Here is a 19,850-nt window from a genome sequence, read left to right on the forward strand (position 1 = left end):
TAAAAATAAAAAATATACTAAATAACTAATGACTTATTTTCAATTTATTTTAAAATATTAACAATTTAAAATAACCAACAAAAAGACACCATTATAATGATGAAGTTTTATGAATAGTTTATAATTTTTATTGCAAACTATTTCATGAGTTGATGAAAAAGACTGTATTGAAACTTATGTATAAACAAAGATGAAATTTGTTTTGAAAAGAAAAAAATTATAATAAACATTACTAAGAATGACACAAGCTGAAGAGGAAGTTAATAAATCATAAAAAAGTATTAAAAAATCCTTTAAAAATTTTCAAAATTATCGTAAATTTAAAATATATTTAAGTCTAATATTTATTAAAAATAAAAAATAATCACATAAAAAATGAAAAGTTTAAACTGGAATAAGTAATTAAGCCAATATTAATTACTTTTCAACATAAATAAATATATAAATAAGTTTTACTCAATAACAGCAGTTATATAAACACAAATACAATTTTTTTATAGTTAATAATAATTAAAACTAATTTGCTCAAAATAAATAAAAACATGAAAGAAACAGAACTCCATCCATGTTTTCATAGAGGCGCACGTTAGCTTGCATGCACAGGAACAACACAGTGCTTTGAATCCGTGTGCACCTTAGGAGGAGCAGCAGGTCCACCACGGTGAGGGGAACCACCGAAATGATTGACTGATCCATCCAATTCCAACCGTTCTCAGACGACAAAGCGTACGTTAGCACCCGACCACTTCTGTCTTAATGCTCTAGCATCCACAACAAACTAGGCACCCACGATCTAATTTCATTTTGGGGTCGCAAAATCCTGCCAAAGTTGCAACCTTTTCCGGTTTTGATTCGGAAAGAGAAAGTGGGCAATGGTGGGATGAGGATAGAAGGGGAACAGAAGAAAAAAGAAAGGAAATGGCGAGAGGGGAGTGGAGGCTTCAACTTCACCATAGAGGGAACTGGAATTGTTCCTGCACGAAAATAACACTTCTAGTTTGTTTTTTCAACATTGTTATTGCTCTCTACACTCTTCGCTCTCTCTATGCTTCTCTTTATATCTACTCTGATAGCGTTGCACGAAACAGTAAGTCATGTAAGTCTTTTCAGGATGTTTTTCTTTCTGTCTCCCCTAATAACACGAAAAAAGGGTGGAAACAAGTTTATTCTCTATGGAAAGAAATTGAACCATCCCTAGAAGGGTCTTTTGTTTGAGAGAGGAAAATGTTCAATTTCTTTGTTTTCAAGACTTTTCGTTTTTAATTTGGTTTGTGTTTTCAGCTGCGGTGTATAAGCCAGATCAGGTTAGAAAGATGGAAGAGTCTAACCGAATCAGGAAGGATTACAAACCGGCGGAATTAGTGAAATTGGTATGAAGTATGAACCGTTTTTTTGTACTTGCCATGAGCAGACATTTTTTGTGAAGTTAATCTGAAGTTGATGTTGTGAAACTTATGCAAATAGGTGGAGGAATTAGAAGGGGAGTTTTCAAGAGAAAATGTGGTGGTGGAGTTACCACGGCATTTGAAACAGAAAATAATTGATGAGGTTATGCAGAAACTAGTTAGCTTGAAGGGAAACCACGAAAATGTCTCCCACTCCCAGGTCATGGCTAAGGAGCGAGGTGAGTGTGTGCCGATAAGAATTTCTTGTTAGAATAAATGTTGTTGCCATGTGAGACAAGAGGAACAGGATCTCAGTAATAGTATCGTTAACATTAGTTTTGTCATTTTTCTGTCCCTAAAACATTGAGTTTTTTTTATCGCCACTTGCATTTATAACTACGACATTGTAAAAAGCTCTAGAGTAAACTTGAATTTTCTCAGATATGATGCGTTAATAGACGTATTCTTTTATTTAAATGTTTGTTTCTGCTGGTTAGTCATATAATATGTATTTTGTTGTTCAATGAGGAAACTGGATCTTTGGTGTTTCAAATATAAGTTGGACTGCACAAATTTCATTTTGTAAACAATGCTTCAAGTCACAATTAGAAGACATGCTTATTGGAGTTCACATTAATTAAAGGTAAAGCAAATTTACAGAATATAAGTGATGTAAATTTCACTTTATAAATAGATTTTGTAAAGTTGAATTAGACTTTTTACCTCTTAAGATGATGATACTAGAGCTATATCCAAAGCTTAAGATTTGTTGTTTATTGGACATTTAGTGCCATATGCTATCTAGCTGCTATTGGACCAAGTTAAATCACACCATTAAAAAAAATTTAATATTGCTTTCAAACATATGTTCAAACAAAAGTTAAAGATCACCAGGCACAGGTAATGATTGAGAGATCAACATGTGTATTAGCTATGTAGTGAGAACGTGAAGAAAGGGTATGACATTATTTTAGGTTGCTAATATGTTAGGAGTCTCACTTTGTTGAACTATTTGATGTAGTATTTATTTTAGCCTGGAGTCTCTCCACACAATAGATTAGTCTTTGGATTGGGTTTTCTTCTTGTGTTTAAATCCTAAGATAGTCAATGTATCTAGCTTTAGGATGTTTAGTCAAAGCTTTTATCTGGAACTGTTGGGTTACTTGTATCTATCATTTCTTTAGGGGGTTGGGAAGTGGAGTATGAAAGCATTCATAAGAGCAATTATTTTATAGCTTATTGCAGGAGGCCTGTATAACTGTTTCTTTTCCTCATACTGTTGCATGTCACGTAGATTTGTACTGATTAATTCAATTAATAATGATTGTGTTAATGGTCTTGAAGGTGAAAAACTCCCCTTTTGGTTTCCTACAGTATAGCCCTATAGGCAACAGCCTCTGGTGTTGGACCAAAAAAAAAAAAAAAAAGGAAATCTTTCATTTTGTTGTATTCAGAAGTTTTATATATATATATATATATATATATATATATATATATATTTTTTTTTTTTTTTTCTTTTCTGAATATGTATATGTTTGTATTTTGATTATTTTATTGTATAACTAATCATTTCTTTTACTGTCCTATGGTCAAATTCTGCCTTAGAATGGGGTTCATCTTTTGCATTTGAAGGTCATTTTATGTCAAGTTGTTGTGCAGATGATAATTTGTACAATGTGGAAGATATTTTAATGCTGATATGTTCTTAACATTAACTTATACAGAAGCAGTTGAAAATTGGCGCAAACAAAAATTGGAAGAAGTTAAGTTGGCTGTTGTCGAAGGGACTTCCAACTCAATCATTCCACATGAAGAGGAAGGTATGAACAAAAATATTATGCTCTGCTTTACCGTTTGAATGGATTGATGACACATTTAGGCGATGTTTGTCCCTTTACACATTAGCAATGAATGTTTTTCATATCTCTGTATAATTTTTTTTTTTCAATTTCGTAGGAATGCTACTAAGAGCTTTGGAGTCTGATTGGGCTGTGGTTTCTGAAGAAATTGGCCTTTGGATACCTATTGAGGTTGTTAATGAAGAGCATAATGACAAACCTGAGGGTGAGACAGAAATAGAAATAGGTAATAGTTTGGTAAAAAAATTTCCTCCCATCTTTTTGTAATTTTCAGTCTCCCAGTAATTTTTATACAGTTATAATTCGTCACTAAAGTGGTTTAACTGGAATCTATCAACAACTTACCATGCCTGCACTTTGTTAGATCTGGAAGTGTGTACATATTTTTCCATGCAGAAAGTTAATTTTTGTATGTACTAAGTCCACATTTTCTTCAGAGGAGGAAGTTCTTCCTGGCAGGCCCCTTCCACCTGAATGCAACACTGAACTTCATACGGATTATGGTGGCACCGCCGTGAGATGGGGTCTTACTCATCACAAAGATAGTGCAGCTGATTGCTGTCAGGCTTGCTTGGACCAGGCTAAACATGCCAAGGAAAGTGAAAAGAAATGCAATATTTGGGTTTATTGCCCATCACAATATGGGTGTCATTCACCAGATATCTATCAGCACAAATATCAGGAATGCTGGCTCAAATATGTAAGATGCAACCTATGAATGTGATTCACTACTTTGCTCCTCTTTACAGAATGCTTAATAGCCTTTGCTACTTTCTTTTCAGTGTGATCTTACAAAATGCTCTTGAATTGCAAATAGATGTTTAACTTTTTGCACACTCAGTAAAACTTTTACATCGTTAACCATGATAAATATAAATTTTAAAGTTGTTGATGTTCAACAAAGTCAGCTTACGTTGCAATTTGTGATTAAATGAAGGTATAAAAATGTTTCATACTGAACTCATACTGTAATAGTTTTTCATACTAACATTCAATGTACTTGGTATTCTGAACACAGGCTGAGAAACCCAAACTAAATTTTAAGGATAAGTATCCTGAATGGTATCGAAATTCACACCCAACTGCACCATTGATGGTCCCATGGGCCTCTGGAATTATTAGCACATGAGATAAACAATCAAAGTTAACGTGATCATATAGAGTGTGGACCACCTTGTAGATTGCAGACACTCAAAGCTGGCTTTGAGATGCTTTGTGGATTGTACTGTTTGTTCTTCATGTTTATGGCTTTATCATCAATGGTTGAAATGGGAATAAAAAAGTTCTCCGTAATGGTCATTTACATATTTAAGACTTAGTTTCCGTCTCATTGCCAAGGATTTTTCCCTCAAGACCGGTCTAAGACTGAGGTGGGGTGGATTAGATTTGTTTGTTTTAATTCTTAGATAGATTCTTAGATGATGTAATGGGATTTGTAACCACAAAGTGTTGGATGATGAGTTGTAGATTCTTAGTCAAATATTTGATTCCTTTGAAAGTGCTGTGGGAAGTGTTGTTTTCCTCTTGAGTCTTCACCACAAGGTGAAGCTAACATGCACTAACTGATGAGGAAATTTTGTTGTTGTGAGCTATCTGAAATCATAATTCACTTTATAATGTTGTTCATGTTGGTGGTGTGATCATCAAAATCCTCTGTCTCTCTGTCTCTGCTCTGCCTTCAATTTGATCCAGTTCAAGCATGTGAATATATAAATAGGTATTCCATTTATCAGATATTTTTAGGGGTCTGATTTATTTAATTTTTTTATTTTTATTTATTTGTCAGCTCCAAATTTCAGGTTACATTAATTGCTTTTTTTTTTTTTATCAATTATATTCTTTTATCTTCTACTCTTTAAATAGTTTACAAATATATATTATATTTCTTGGTTAATAGAAACATTACAAGAATTTTCTCTCAAGGGATTTCACAATAAGATTTAGCTCTTTATGAAGGAACTGTGCATTGAAGACTAAATTGTATTTAAAGTTCTGGATTACTCTCTTTTTGTTCCTTTTTAATTGTTACTTTTTAATAAAAAAGTTGTTTTTTTTATATTTGTCATTTAAAATTTTGTAGATAATAGTATTATTTTTAATTATAACCAGTTTAATTTACATGGTGAAAGAATTTTTACTTGTGGTAAGAGATGAAAAAAAATATTATGACACCTAGATGTACATGAAATATGAAAACTAAAGCAAGTATGATAGATTATTAGGCTAAAATTGTATCCAAAAATATTATTCTTTGAATGAAAAAAACCTTAAATAATTATTATATAGGAATTGATAGAAACATTGTAATTAAAATTAAGTACATTAAGGATAAATATAAAATTATTTAATCTGAATAAATTTCTATTAAGGTGAAATCTATATTATTATATTGTCTATACCTCTATATATAAAAGAAGATATATATTTTTTTTATATATACACAATTTATTTTCATTGTACTCTTTTATAATATAATTGTTAACTGGTTTTTAAAATAATTATTTTGAAATATTTTGTATAAAGCTGTTACATGTTTTTTTTTTTATTATATTTGTAGTTTCTATAGTTAATATTTAGGTACTTTTAAGAAAATACGGTTAATATTTAGGTACTTTCTACATGGTTATTGTAATTATCATTTTAATCATCAAACTTGTGAAAACTGATTTTCACTTCTGTATTTATATTTTTTTATAACAATAAAAGAAATATTATTACAATTAAGAAAATAATTACTATAATTATTTTAATAAAAAATAGTTAGCATGTTATAAACAAATTTAAGAAAATTGTGTATAAACAAAATTTGTTAGGAATATCTTCACAATAAATAATTTCAGACCTTTTTAAGCAACATTTCCCCTTTGTTAAAGGGTTTCCAATGCAAGAAATCTCAATACTTTCACAATTTTGTCCTGGACATGGGTTCTGTCTCGGGTTCGGGTAAGATCCACCACTGGAACGTGTTCGACGGCGTGAAGATAATCGCGGCGACGCCGGAGGCACTGATGGCGGAGATTGATTCTGCGATCTCGGCTATGGAACACTCACGCGCCACCGCTATGCTCGACGAAGACGAGGGATACGACGCGCGCGTGGCCGACGAGGCCTACAAGGCGGGCTGCGCCGCCCTCGCCGCCGGCAAGCTAGACGAGGCGCTCCGTTCACTGAATCTCTCCCTCGCGAAGTGCCCTCCCGACAGAGCCTCCGCACTCGCAAAACTCAACTCGCTCATCGCTCTCGCTTCTAACCACCTTCAAGCCTCCTCCAAATGACAACGCGTCGTTTCGTTTCGTCGCGATTCTTGTGAATTTTGAACTGTAAGTTCTTTCGAATTGATATTGTTTTTCTTTGTCAATATTGTTTGGAATATGATTGTGATTGATCATATCTGGTCTTGTTAGTTCTAAATTCTATTCCCGTTGTCAAAGAGAAACAAACAATAATGTAAAATTCACCATAAAATTTGCCATAATTTCATGTTAACAACATCTTAGAATGTAGCAACCATGAAAAATCAATGACAAATACAGTGGGAGAGACTGGTCGGAAAAAAATAAAGATCATCGCATCATACCTAATAATTTCACATTTAAGTTTGACTCAAACTCAATTTTGCAGAAGAAAAATTGGTTTCAGAAACTCAGTTTGTAAATAAGTTAAATCCACAGTTAAGTTTACAAACTTAGCTTTGGATTAGAGATAATTGTAATGGTTTGTTTGAGCTGATTTTCAGGGGATTACAAAGGATGTTCTGAGGCTTTTCACTCATGTTACTCTTCGTTAATTAGGAGTGACATTTGCAACGAAAGTCAAGCTGGGGTATACATGTTTTAAGAATTATCCCTCCAACAATGAACCCATCCCTTCTCATTTTCACTCCCCTGACTCCCATACCGAAGAAGCTTGCATTTCTCAACCTTCAGCAACTCCACCTTAACTCTTGCTCATCTATTTTTTTATGGCTCCAGAAGTGAATTTCATAATTTCTAATGAATCACATAATCATACCCATTGTCTCTCCATCTCCCGGTAAGTCAGCTTTGTGATTGTTCGTCTTCATTCGCCCGGTTGTGGGTTTTTCATTTTATGGTTTTGTAGAATATTGTTTGCAATTCGTTATTCCCTTTCCCCTTGCTGTTGAAGATGGCTATTAGGTTGTAGGGTGTGTTTCCACATTGTGGTTGTTTGTGGCTTGCATTGTTGTTTTCGTTGGTGGTGTGTTTACTTCGGTGGTTTAGTTGAGTGGAAAAAAAATAGGTAATATTTTTTAGAATTATATAGGGTTTCATTTTGATTGATAATAAAAGGCGTAAATGGTCATTTATTTTTGTGAAAATCTTTTGAAAATTGTTATGATTTTGAGAATTGGTTTGGAAAATTGTTTAAGTTGAAAATGGACATTTCAAAACAGAGGGAAGGATGACAGTGTTGGAAATAGTAACCTATTTATAAAAAATATAGTTAGATGGGGATGGATGTTGAAACTAAGATAGTTTGGGTGAGCAGTGGTTTCCAATATAATTTTTTCGAGAAGCCTTTGGTTTAGTTATTAATGTGGTGTATGCAAATTTGCAGCATATACTTTAATAGGCGAAAGAGGAAACAATATAAGTATATTGAAATAATTAAATTTTGAAATGTTTAGTTCTATTAAAGATTTGTATGTGTATTTAAAATATTCAAATAATATTGATTGACATTTACATATTAAAGTAAGAGATGGTTCAAACAGGAGGTGGTCTCCCTGCACCTCCCAAATCTCGGCCTGTCCAAAATGACCTTATTGTCTCACTTTCTCTTGAAGTTCAGCAGTGCACTTATCATTAGACTCTGCTTGAATTTTGCATAGTCGATGCTCATTAAGAAGGTCTTCCCAATCGTTTGAAGAAGACACATTAGAATTAGCTATAGCATCCAACCACTGGACAATGCTTCACATATTTTGCTTAAAAACTTTTGTTATCCTGTAACAAACTACCCCCTCTTAATCTACAAAAACCAAATTAAAATTCTATCATCATGACACAATTTTATGCAAAAATGTTAAAACATTACAAAACACACTACAAATTACCCCTTTAGATAGAAAATAGGATATTCACCATAGGCCAATCAAGAAATTGAGGAAGACAACAACTTCTACAACCATTATAAGTTCAACAACCTAAAGCTTTTACCAAAATAGAAAATTATCAAACATAACAACATATTCATTTCACAAGTTTCTGGTAAAAGATAAAAAAAACACTGCAAATTTCAAATGTTTTAATAATTATGGTGTTTTAATAATTTTGAATAGCTCACATACCTGGAAAACAACACAACCAGTTAAGTGCAAACTAGCCTCATTTGTTTACTGGTTAAAGATTTCGAAACCCGCTAACAAATTATTCACGAAACCCTCCCATCATTCTTCAAATTCAAGTCGCAATCTTAAACTAAAATAAATATCAACAGTTTTAAATTGCGCTGTCTAATTTTAAAACTTTCATGCTGAACGACCCACTTAAATTAATTCCAGGAGCACAACACTTGAAATCAGAAAAGGTTCTTCTGATTCAACAAACCATTTAAATGAAGTCTCCTTTATTCTCTCTTGTTGAAATTGACTAAGACTAAGCTATGTAATTTGTTTGAATCTGTGTTTTAGTCTAATCTGCAAATGTCAACCAATACAATTTCAATGTTTTAAATACACATACAAATTTTCAATACACAAACAAACATCGTAAAACTAAACATTTTAAAATATTCATTTACCAAGATTTAAAACAAAATTATCAATTCAAAAAAATGCTAACTATTCATTTTCTACCACTTAATACAAAAATAATTTCTATTGTCTTCCAACGGATTGCAAACAAAATTCAACAAATTCACAAATCTGGCTGACCGTGAGAGGAGACACAATGCAGAGCTTCACGTTTTGGGCTGTGCAGTGCGATGAACATAGAAGGACACACGCCCAACTTCAATAGAGAATAACAACAATGCGATTTGAGCACCAAAATATGATTTAGGGAATTTTAGGCCGAACAGAGACAGTGCAATCCTAACAGCAATACACAGTTTTTTTTTTTTTTAAAAGACAAAAATATCTCTTATATTTCAATGACATTATTGCCCTTTCACTAGAATGTAAATGGGACTCACATTTTCTTATGCATGGTGTGAACAAAGCAGGTGTCAATGTAGTGCTACCCTGTTCTAAAAGAACTTCAGTCACTTTGTCCATATTATTCTAAAAGAAGTTAAACAACATTTTCTACATTATCTTAAAAGAACTTAAGGGTCACCATTTTTACTATATTATTCTAAAAGAACTCAAGTCTTGTGTCTAGGGAAAAAAATGTTCAATTTGGAATCTCTTCTACAATTAATGCTTGGAAATAATTTGTTGACACAAGGAAAAAGCATAACAAAAACAGAGACAGAATCTTCCATGTAATGAAAAAAAAAACAGGTCAATCGAAAATCTACACTATTATTTGAAAATTTTATCATTTAATAAAAGATACATAAATTTTAATTATCTTTATTGTAGTTTTTAATTAAATAATTTTATCTTTTGCTTTTTCTTATAATAACAAAAATGAATAAAATTATTATTACAATTATAAAAATAAATATAACTAATTGTTATCATTTTGTTAGATAATTTTTATTTATTTTTTAGGCTTATTTTTTACTATAAATATTTATTTTAATTTTAAAAACAGTTAAATTTAGAAAAACGATAAAATAGAAAAAATGATTAAATTTTAAAAAATAGTCCCTTAAAAGATAAAATTAATAAGAATTTATATACACAAAAGAAATATATTTTTTTACATATATTTAAATTACATAATCTTTAAACATGGTAAATTAAATAGTAACATTTTCAATTATAAATAATAACAATAATAATATAAAAAAATATTTATACTATGTATAAAGATATCTTTATATAAAGGAGACTTTCTTTTATATACATTTTTCTTTTCATTGTTACCTTTCAAATAACTGTTATTTAAAACTCAAATAATTACATTCTATTTTACCTTTTAAATGATGGTTAATTTAAATTTAATTATTTTATAAATTAAAGTAATGATTTTATTATTTTATCTTTTAAATCATTATTTATTTTACAATAAAAAAAGACATGTCCACTAATTAATATATAAAAAAAATAATTTTACATTCTCTTACTCAGTCTAAAAGATCATATTTTTCATTCGTTTTTTGTTTCTTCTTTCTTTTCCCTTTTTCATTCATCATCTCTTTTTATATTAATAATCCAAATAAGTAAGGCGTTCCTTACTACTTTTTTTTTTTTTTCAATGACTCATCAGAACTTTTACTTTTCTCATTTTCTCGAAATTAATCTTTTTGCACGTACAATGGAATCAGTTTTGATGTCATATCATGCAAGTCCACTTAGGGCAAAACGTAGCGATTCTCCTGTCTCTTTCTGGATTATTTTTGCACCAAAAATCTTCAATTGGAAGATTACTATTACCATTTTACTCAAATTTATGTGATATAGCAGTTCCTTTTGTTGGGTGGCACGTCCTGTTAAGCATGACTTTAGCTTCAAGTGTTACTCTGAATAAGCACCACTAATACAGAGACAATTAGATAAAAATAAATACAACAAAGTTTGCAAGAAGTCATTGTTTCGACTTGAAGTGGGGTTGATCTTCTTAGATAAGATTTCTGAAAGTAAGACTTAAGGTATAAAAAGCAAGACAAAATTCACTTAATCAATTATATGTCTTTTGACAGATATTAAAAAATATAATGGACCAAAGGGGGTTTGCTACTTGAAGCAATCAATCATACATTTGAACACTAGGTTGATTTTCTTGCCATTTATTGAAAGTGTTTGTAGCCCATTTAACTTTCCTTTACCTTAAAGAACGGAAAGCTTAGTGGGGGTTTCAGTACCAGGCCACTATCAATGAAGCATATTAATTCGAGTATCAGCACATACGAAGTGTTTGTACTATATATCCTCTTATGTGAAAAGTTGATCAAGTAATTCCAACAATGGGTGGTGTCTTCTACTATGAGGAGCCAGCGAGCCATAACAAGAGATGCAAATTCCTTGCAGGGACTCTGAAAGAAGTATTTTACCACTGTCAAACTTTTAGCCGGAGGCTTTCAACTGCAAGCCTTGAGGAGGAGTTCCCCATTCTCGATGATGTTGATGAGGTACATGAAGTACCTTCATCAAACCCTTTTGAAAAGTTCTTCACTTCGAAAAGTTCTTGAGTGAGCATTTCAAAATTTATTTTAGAGTGACATGATTTACGTATTTTAAAAACTAGTAGTACAATTCTTCACGAAATCTTTTATCTGCTAAGTTGTTTCAGCTCAATAAATTCTGAACTCAGAATCATTTCTTGTATATGAAACCAAACATGTGAACATTTGTGTAAAATCCCGTTAGTTGATATTTCAACATGATTTTGGATCGCCTGAAATGAATCAAAACATTTTAATAAGGTGAATTCCATGTTGAACTATGAAGTAATCTGAGTTGTTCTCACTGTTCTGTCGTGTACTGTTTTCTCAGATGGTTGTTTCGGCAGTGAGAAGCCGAGCTATGGAAAAACAAAAGCTCAAGACAAGCCCATTGAGAGATGGCTTTTCCTGGACATGTTATTCTCGTGCAACAAGGGAATTCTTTGTCACAATGGCACCACAACCAAGGATGGTGATAGGTGATGGAGAAAATGATGAAAGAGAAGAGTTTTTTTCCGTTAAAAGTTGCCTGTCATGCTGTTCTTCGAGTGTTGTGAGTGACCAGGCATTTTATTCTGTGAAGACTAACCTATCTAGATGTTCAAGCATGAGTGGGGTTGACATGTCAGAGCATTGGAGGCGTTCAATAATTCAAGAGTTTTGCCACTGCGAAGGATGGCCATTTGGGCTGTGCCGTAAAGCTGTGTTACTTCCACCACTGCCTAAGTCACCATCTGAGTCATGGTTGTCACGCAAAATACAAACAAGTACCAAAGTTATCTGAGTTTCTTTTACTTTATCTGTCTTCTCAGTTCCAGTTATCTCTTGTAGACTTGTAAGAGAAGTTGGTGGAAGATTCTGGAATAATGGATGTATGGCTCAAGCTTCATATATAGACTACATTTAGTTTTAAGATATACGTGAAATGAGATAAACAAACTGTTGCACAATTGCATAACACTTGATTGCTTAATCTGATCAAAATGACGCGATCTTTGATAGGATACTAGTTGAACCGACCAGATTTAGATGTGAACTATTCGTTCATTCAACCAGATCAGTTTATTAAAAGAATATCATTCTCTGTTTGGCTCAAAAAAATGTAATTTTAATCTTTTTCTCTGATGTAGCCACAACTCATTAATATGTCCATTGCAATCTCGGTTTATAGAGGTTCTTCCACTTGATGGTAATTAGGAGCAGTCCTTCATGCATATGGTGTCTCCCAATCTTTAATTTGTGCATTTCAATTTATTTTAATCGATAGTATAAATAATGAACAAGTGTTGCTAGCTTTTCCTGTTTTGTTCCGTATGTTCTAGCAAACTATATGCATATACAAATGAGTAGTTAACTTCTTGACTTGTCATTTACTTGTTAACTCGAGGAAAATGACATTGAAAACGAAATAAAACGCTGTTTAAGGATAATCCGAGTTAACAAAGTTAAGCGCTTATTTCTATGCTATCAAACGCTTGACAACAAAGGTCAGGAGAAAATCAATCGAAGGGTCTACGGACATCAAAAGCAAGATAGGAAACACGAACAAACAATTACATGCTCTGTTTCTTGAATATTTCTTCTAAGCTCTTTGCTCAACATATGAACCCGCAAGTCCAGAAGTTCCAAGAACAGTAACCTGCAACAGTAACCTCAGATTAGATAAGGGAATGGGAATAGGTCTGCAATTTTGAATGTAGCTATTTGCCATGGAAGTAATTGAACAAAGACTACCGCGAATGCTAAAAGTACTAAGCAATCACGGTGGAAAGAGATAAAAAAAAGAAGCAAAGTTGAAAAAAAAAAAAAAACACAATTGATTGATCACAACAAATTTGCTAACATTTTTTCGTCTTTTTTAGTTATTTTCTGAAGGCATATCCATGCTATTTACATTTCTCTTACTAATAACCATGTAGGATAGACTACCGACTAAAAAATGCATGGAGGAATTTAAGAAAACACATGCAAAAAGTTAAAATAACATTCCAGCAAACAAGACACAATACCATTTGACAACACATTTTAAAAGATCTAAAGAACTAAATTATGTTGCAACTTGCAAGTGCACACAAAAACTGTAAATCATAGTTTTTGATGATATCTATCACGATGGTTTTAGGGATTCCTTGTCATAAACTTTCAATAGTATTAGCATCTTCAAATGGCAGTGCCATGGTGTCGGTCACAGGGAATGACAGAAACCAATTATCATGAAAGTGGCAGATTTTGAGTATATCTCACCTCATATTCCTCATTCAATGAATGGAAATACAATTTTATGCGCAGGTCATGTGAGAAAAAAAGAGAGAAGCAGTGTATATCCCGTTGGCTACCATGCACAAACTACTATATAAATAGGCAATAACAAGTGAAAATGTAAGATGATACCTTTCCCCACTCAGCCGCAAGGCCACTGCATCTCATCTTTAAGTGAATCATGCTTGAGCCCAACTCTACCTCCACCTTTTTCCGCAGATAACTCTCGTCGGGTCCAAAGGAATTCAAATAGGTAGAGTAACGATCAAAAATGAGATTAAGAGCACTTTTTATATGCGTAGGCAATGGCTTTACATCCTGCAAAAAGAAATCCAATCATCAGCAGCCAAATGTGATGTCTAATTTGAATAGAATGCAATAGAGCAACTATTTACAGGTACAAGTTTAAACGGGAAATACCTCGCCACTCACTCCAATACTGTCATCAAGTTCCAGTTTCAAGCTGACTAGAATCCCACCAAACTCCTCAACAGCTTGAGCTGCCCGGAACACATTCTCCACAACCTCCTTGCCAGCCTTGTCATCAGTGTTTCTAGACAACACATTCTTAACGTTAGAAACAACAGAATCCGGAAGCTCACTCCAATTTACAGCCAACAAATCCTTGAAAACATTGTAAAGTTCAGGGTCTTTAATATTGGGCAGGTGAGTCACATCTTCGCTAAAGAATCGCATGCTCCCTAAACCCATCGAGAAAGGAGACCTGCATTCTGTGTATGTTTTTCCAAGCAAAACCAATTCAGCATACAACAGCCATCCTCAAACATAACAAAGATTCTATTTCCATAAATTTACAGAAGAATAAAATAACAAGACAAAACAAACTGATCTTCTCTCATCAGTTTAAAACTAATTTATGCACAATCTATTTTACAACATATTCTCATTCAGTTTCTCCAAAAGTTGATTTATCTTATGCAAAAGATATTTAAAGTCATAAGAGAAACTTATTCAGCTCATTTTCTTTTCTTATTTTCTTTTCCAGCATCTTCTAAATGAGAAGTTCACCAAACAAACCAAAGTCTCAAAAAAACCTCAAAGCAAAACGATAGTGAACCAGATACAACATTTTTTTTTTCTTTAATGAAGTTGTGATCTGAATAACCAATTTCATCATGAAAAGAAAACGGCGGCACTAGCAACACAAAAATCATTGCCAATATTTTAACCAGGATACAGAGCCGGTACTATAACAACGAATTGATCCAATTGCGAAGTCAGATAAATACCAATCGAAGTATCGAAAATCACGGACACATATTATTCCAGTCGCAATAAACGGAAGACGAACACTATTACACTAGCTTATTGTTCGTATAAGCGTCATCTACCAGTTAATTGAAATTGAATCAGATTAATTCAATTTGATAAAAATCGGATCCAATTGTGCGTGATAAATTGCGAACGACGTCGGATTAGTGAGAAAAGCGACGCGGAAGGAAAACCTAACAGAATATAGAAGAGGAAACGGTAGGAGAGAGAAAGTACCTGAGGAAGAGGGAGAAGGAAAGGGATTGGGAGAAGGAGAGAGAAGAGACGTTGAACGAAGGACATGGTTGGTGGAAGAAAAAGCGTGATAAGATCTGCGACTCATTGATCGGAACAGTGATCTCACTCGCATCATTTTCTCCATCTTCCTTCTTTCTTTCTTTCTTCCTTTCTTCAGTTCACAGTTCAAAGCCTGCAATAGGGAAAACTCAGAGCACGCAGGCGACCTACCAACACTAACACAACACAACAAAACTTCTGCAACTCTTTCCTTTTCGCCACCCCATTATTCGCTACTGGAAAACTATTTATATTATCACTTTATTTTAGACTATGTAAGTATAATTTAGTTTAAAAATATGTTTGTATGGAAAATCCTTCACATTTTAGCATAAACTTACAAATTTAAATATTTAAATTTGTATCTGTGACGTACCAAATATATAACAAATATATATAATAAGACATCTTCAATCATAATACTGGAAAGCAATCAAAAGTGCATTTAGAGAAATGTCATCCATCAAAATAGCTAAGAATTTAAAAATTTTAAAGACAAAACATAGTATCTCAAAATGACATAATATAACTAAGAAATTCTAGTGAGTCTAAGCTGCAACATCTTCATTTTCCTCCAAGACATGCTCNANTGAAACCTCTCCTTCCTCTNCTCACATCCAAGTGGATGATCATTGCAACAGGAAAGCACACACAACAAGCAAGTAGACATGGCACAAACACAAACAAGAAAATGCAAGGGTGAGCTAATTATACAAAAAAACATGCATCACATCAAGTATATAACATAAAATAAATAACTTAAATCAAACAATTTAATAAACACAACCTAAGCATGTTATTTTCTAGACTTTTCGTCCGGACTTTAAAATGATAGTCGGGCTATGGCGAGTCTTGCACCCGTGGTGACTTATGAAACTTGGGTTCCCCACCCTGCCACACTCACGAGGTTAGTCCGTTCCGCGCCTTGAGGCATACTGGGAGCCCCCAAGACTAAGGACCTCCTGCTACTTCTCACCACATGGTTCAACCTCTCTAAGTGAGTTTGATTGACCATTGAAGCGTCAGAATGACTCCCAAGGCTGAGCCCCTACTTTCATTTTAAAACACTAAGAATCTCACCGAGAGATTCTACACAGATGGAACTTAGTTTACCACTTGGATCGTACTTTCATCACTTTGTAATCATATACTTTTGCCACAATTAACATATACACAATCTCTACAATATACATTACTCACTCATCACAAATTATAAAAATAACTACTCCCTAATTTAATTTAAGTNAATCAATACCATAATCTTTTATAATTTATTTACAATGCCTAAACCTTGTACAGATATAAAACCATGTTTCCTTCAGTTATATTATAATAGTTATATTAAACCATACTTCTATTATAAATTTTCTATTAGACTACTACACAAACATTTTTAATTTATATTACACCAACATTCATATTATAATATTATATTATAACAAACCTATTATTATATATAAAACTATATTATATTAATAAAATATAATAACATACGTATTGTTATATAATATTAATAGAATTTATATGTGTTACGTAACTATATTTTATAAATACCTATATATTAATATTATGTTACAGTATATATAAGGTCTAGACCCTTTTTTTTCAATCCAACACAACCCAATTTCCTTGCTGGTTATATAACTAGCCTATTATTTTTAGTTCCTTGATTCCCAAAGTTATACATCCCCTCTCACAGAATCTGAGGCTACACTCAACCCATTTTTCCCATCAGTATCACCCCAACTTATTCCAGCAATCAGATTCATCAAATTCCTTCANAGCACATCACAATCAATATATAAACAGGAATCATTCCCAGGATCATCATTTCAATCAAATTCAGCGCATACTAAGTTAAACACTTAAGGACAGTAACAACACATGCTCACAATATATCACATATTTAATTCAACATGCATAATCACTCAAAACAGATTCATTAGTTCTTACCAAACGGGATGTGTAGAACCAAAATATAGCAATTTAGATTTCTCAAACAGTCACTTCGCAACAAATAAAATAAAAGTATAAGTAGCTCCCCTTACCTGGAAAGCTTAATAGTAAACTGGTCAAGAAGGTCCTAGGACCGTACCCACACCGCGTTGAACTTCCAGAACCTACAAATCACCAAATCGGTGATAGAACATAGCTCTCAAAGCTCGAATGGACAGAGAATGGAAGGAAANCGTACAAGGCACATGAACCTAGCAAAGTTGCAGGCCCTAGGTTCTAGAACAGCGAAAAAGAAGGGGAAAANGGGACTTACCGGTCGGAACAGAAAATTGTTCGGTTCAAATTGAAGCCCTTGCCGTTGTGAACGTTTAGGCACCTTCAAACTAAAAATTAAACGGTTCAGTGTTTGGATATCTTAGAGAGAAGGCAGAGCAATTATTTAGGGAAAAGGGTTTCTGTTTAGAGAGAAGGNGAAAGTAGCAAATGAACACTTTGACTTTTGGAAAAGAAGGGCTTCCCTCTATGGCTAAAGCATTCTAAGCTTATGGATCTGGCTGCCCCAAATAATAAGGCCCAATGGCCCTAAGCTTATTTTTCAGGACCTCACAGTATCAACTAAGTTAATAACTTTTTTAGCTATGATGGATTAGATATACGAGTTCTGTAATTAAAAAGAAATAGTATATCGAGTTGTTTACTGTCACCATTAAGTGAATTTAATATTCTACAATTTCACAAAAACCTATAAAAAATTATATAATACAATATTTTGAATTCTATAATACCTATACTACCCTCTTGTGAAAATCTATCTAAAGTTTTTTTACAACCATAGTAAAAAGTTTAACATAAAATTTTCTGAAGATTATGACAACACTTTGAAACTAGAAAGAAATAATAATGATTTTTAAGGTGAGAAAATCAAGCTATGTATTAATGACATGGTTTTTTTTTTATTAAAAACAAATCCTGATAAAATATTTTTCAAAAATGCGAAATTTTACTTTTGAAAATTTTCATGTATGTTAAACTTTGAATTATGTCATTTTAAAAAAATATTAAGAAACATAAATGTGTAGGTATTATTATAGTTTTAGCTAATTAAAAACAATTTTAATTAGTAAAAATCTTGTAAGAACGAACATACATGATATGAAATTTTGCATGGTGAAACCTTATCGTAATGGTGAAAGAAATAGCCACAAAACATGATTGTTCTCCATGTAGTTATCTATCTTTGTTTCTCTCCCTCGATCACTCACTCACTCCAATGGAAAACAGCGACACTAACACACCGACCACCGCAGAGGCAGAAGTAGCACACGATTTCCCCGGTCTCATCCGTGTCTTCACTGACGGTCGCATCCAACGTTTCAAAGGAACCGACGTCGTTCCACCCTCCACCCCCACCACTCACCCCGTCTCCTCCAAAGACGTCAATCTCAACCCTCATTCCACTCTCTCCGCTCGCCTCTTCCTCCCGACACTTCCATCCATCAACACCAACCACCGCCGCAGCCTCCCTCTCTTGGTCTACTTCCACGGCGGTGGCTTCTGCACCTCCTCCCCCTTCACGTCAACCTACCACCACTACATCGCAGCTGTCGCTGCCGAAGCCAAGCTCGTCGCAGTCTCTGTCCAGTACAGGCTGGCCCCGGAGCACCCCATTCCAGCAGCGTACGAAGATTCATGGGCTGCACTGCAATGGGTCGCGTCACATCGCAGTAACGCTGGACCAGAGCCTTGGTTGAATGAAAATGTAGACTTCGGAAGAGTGTTCTTGGCCGGGGACAGTGCTGGTGCCAACATAGTGCATAACTTAACTATGTTACTTGGGGACCCGGATTGGGACATTGGCATCGACATCCTAGGAGTTTGTCTCGTCCACCCGTATTTCTGGGGATCAGTTCCTTTGGGATCCGAGACCATGGATTTGGATAGGAAAGCTTTTGTGAACCGACTGTGGCCCTTTGTGTGTCCGGAGTCGCCGGACAATGATGACCCACGGATTAACCCGGTGGGGGAGGGATCACCGAGCTTGGCGTGGCTAGGGTGCAGGAGGGTGCTGATTTGTGTGGCGGAGAAGGATGTGCTGAAGGAGAGAGGGTGGATTTACTACAATGCTTTGAGTAGAAGTGGGTGGATGGGGGTGGTGGAAATTAAGGAGACTCAAGGGGAGGGTCATGCCTTTCATCTTTATGACTTGGCTTGTGACAAGGCTCAGGATTTGATCAAAAGCTTGGCTCGTTTCTTCAACAGAGATCAGCCTCCTTCAATTTAATGCACTACTCCTGTAATTCAACCAGGACTGGCAAGCTATAGCATTGGTTCCAATTCATTCCTGTTTTAAGTATGCTTTCTGTTTAACTTCCATACCAAGTAATTAGTTTTGTTTGTCCATTACAAAAGATTCAAGACTTTCAAAAGTGTGAAAATGTCCCTCCAAAACTACTCAAGAACAAGTTGTGTGAAACTGAAACATATAATTTACCAGACCATTTTTCAGAGTAAAAATGGATTGGTAGTATACTGTTTATAAATTTTAAAGACCGATCAAACTACACTACTATTTCAAGGAATATATTAT

The 19,850-nt window shown here is 33.8% G+C and overlaps 4 protein-coding genes and 1 long non-coding RNA gene across 9 annotated transcripts; 3 read left to right on the top strand and 2 right to left on the bottom strand.

The window, feature by feature from the left end:
- The first annotated feature begins 544 nt into the window (after window positions 1–544).
- LOC106763882 lies at window positions 545–4,870 on the top strand. 2 transcript variants are annotated; one of them, XM_014648053.2, is made up of 7 exons: window positions 545–1,096; window positions 1,282–1,370; window positions 1,465–1,624; window positions 3,110–3,205; window positions 3,342–3,470; window positions 3,682–3,944; window positions 4,263–4,870. In XM_014648053.2, the coding sequence occupies exons 1-7, from the start codon at window positions 919–921 to the stop codon at window positions 4,371–4,373; spliced, it is 1,026 nt and encodes a 341-aa protein (XP_014503539.1). In that variant the 5' UTR covers window positions 545–918; the 3' UTR covers window positions 4,374–4,870. The 2 variants fall into 2 exon arrangements, with proteins under 2 accessions (XP_014503539.1, XP_014503540.1); XM_014648054.2 differs by having other exon boundaries at window positions 547–1,087.
- Window positions 4,871–6,097: 1,227 nt separating this feature from the next.
- On the top strand, window positions 6,098–12,370 carry LOC106764885. Of its 4 annotated transcripts, none has more exons than XM_014649319.2 (4): window positions 6,098–6,564; window positions 6,981–7,276; window positions 11,346–11,446; window positions 11,811–12,370. In XM_014649319.2, the coding sequence occupies exons 2-4, from the start codon at window positions 7,237–7,239 to the stop codon at window positions 12,261–12,263; spliced, it is 594 nt and encodes a 197-aa protein (XP_014504805.1). In that variant the 5' UTR covers window positions 6,098–6,564; window positions 6,981–7,236; the 3' UTR covers window positions 12,264–12,370. The 4 variants fall into 4 exon arrangements, with proteins under 4 accessions (XP_014504805.1, XP_022638273.1, XP_022638274.1 ...); XM_022782552.1 differs by having other exon boundaries at window positions 7,036–7,276; XM_022782553.1 differs by lacking the exons at window positions 6,981–7,276; window positions 11,811–12,370 and having other exon boundaries at window positions 6,104–6,564; window positions 11,346–11,436.
- Window positions 12,371–12,822: 452 nt separating this feature from the next.
- LOC106764883 (succinate dehydrogenase subunit 5, mitochondrial) lies at window positions 12,823–15,536 on the bottom strand. The gene is made up of 4 exons (XM_014649316.2): window positions 15,248–15,536; window positions 14,159–14,469; window positions 13,871–14,056; window positions 12,823–13,118 (listed from the first exon to the last, which is right to left on the bottom strand). Exons 1-4 carry the CDS (start codon window positions 15,390–15,392, stop codon window positions 13,062–13,064), a joined length of 699 nt encoding a protein of 232 aa, XP_014504802.1. The 5' UTR covers window positions 15,393–15,536; the 3' UTR covers window positions 12,823–13,061.
- A 1,369-nt stretch (window positions 15,537–16,905) lies between these two features.
- LOC111241896 lies at window positions 16,906–17,932 on the bottom strand. The gene is made up of 2 exons (XR_002668324.1): window positions 17,577–17,932; window positions 16,906–17,427 (listed from the first exon to the last, which is right to left on the bottom strand). It is a non-coding gene; the product is annotated as an uncharacterized LOC111241896 (long non-coding RNA).
- A 514-nt stretch (window positions 17,933–18,446) lies between these two features.
- On the top strand, window positions 18,447–19,544 carry LOC106764914 (probable carboxylesterase 2). Its single transcript, XM_014649354.2, has one exon. It carries the CDS (start codon window positions 18,447–18,449, stop codon window positions 19,542–19,544), a length of 1,098 nt encoding a protein of 365 aa, XP_014504840.2.
- Window positions 19,545–19,850: the final 306 nt, after the last annotated feature.

The sequence above is a fragment of the Vigna radiata genome, chromosome 6 (assembly GCF_000741045.1).
Source record: "Vigna radiata var. radiata cultivar VC1973A chromosome 6, Vradiata_ver6, whole genome shotgun sequence".
NCBI classification, from domain to species: domain Eukaryota; kingdom Viridiplantae; phylum Streptophyta; class Magnoliopsida; order Fabales; family Fabaceae; genus Vigna; species Vigna radiata.

Bases quoted from the DNA above. Each gene is read 5' to 3' on its own strand.
- LOC106764885 (XM_014649318.2), top strand. From the start codon at position 11,282: ATGGGTGGTGTCTTCTACTATGAGGAGCCAGCGAGCCATAACAAGAGA. The intron at 11,447-11,810 runs GTACATGAAGTA...CTGTTTTCTCAG, and splicing joins TTCTCGATGATGTTGATGAG to ATGGTTGTTTCGGCAGTGAG.
- LOC106763882 (XM_014648053.2), top strand. From the start codon at position 919: ATGGCGAGAGGGGAGTGGAGGCTTCAACTTCACCATAGAGGGAACTGG. The intron at 1,371-1,464 runs GTATGAAGTATG...TTATGCAAATAG, and splicing joins CGGCGGAATTAGTGAAATTG to GTGGAGGAATTAGAAGGGGA. The intron at 3,206-3,341 runs GTATGAACAAAA...TCAATTTCGTAG, and splicing joins CATTCCACATGAAGAGGAAG to GAATGCTACTAAGAGCTTTG.
- LOC106764914 (XM_014649354.2), top strand. From the start codon at position 18,447: ATGGTGAAAGAAATAGCCACAAAACATGATTGTTCTCCATGTAGTTAT.
- LOC106764883 (XM_014649316.2), bottom strand. From the start codon at position 15,392: ATGGAGAAAATGATGCGAGTGAGATCACTGTTCCGATCAATGAGTCGC. The intron at 14,470-15,247 runs GTACTTTCTCTC...AAACATACACAG, and splicing joins TCCTTCTCCCTCTTCCTCAG to AATGCAGGTCTCCTTTCTCG. The intron at 13,119-13,870 runs GTATCATCTTAC...TTACTGTTGCAG, and splicing joins TTGCGGCTGAGTGGGGAAAG to GTTACTGTTCTTGGAACTTC.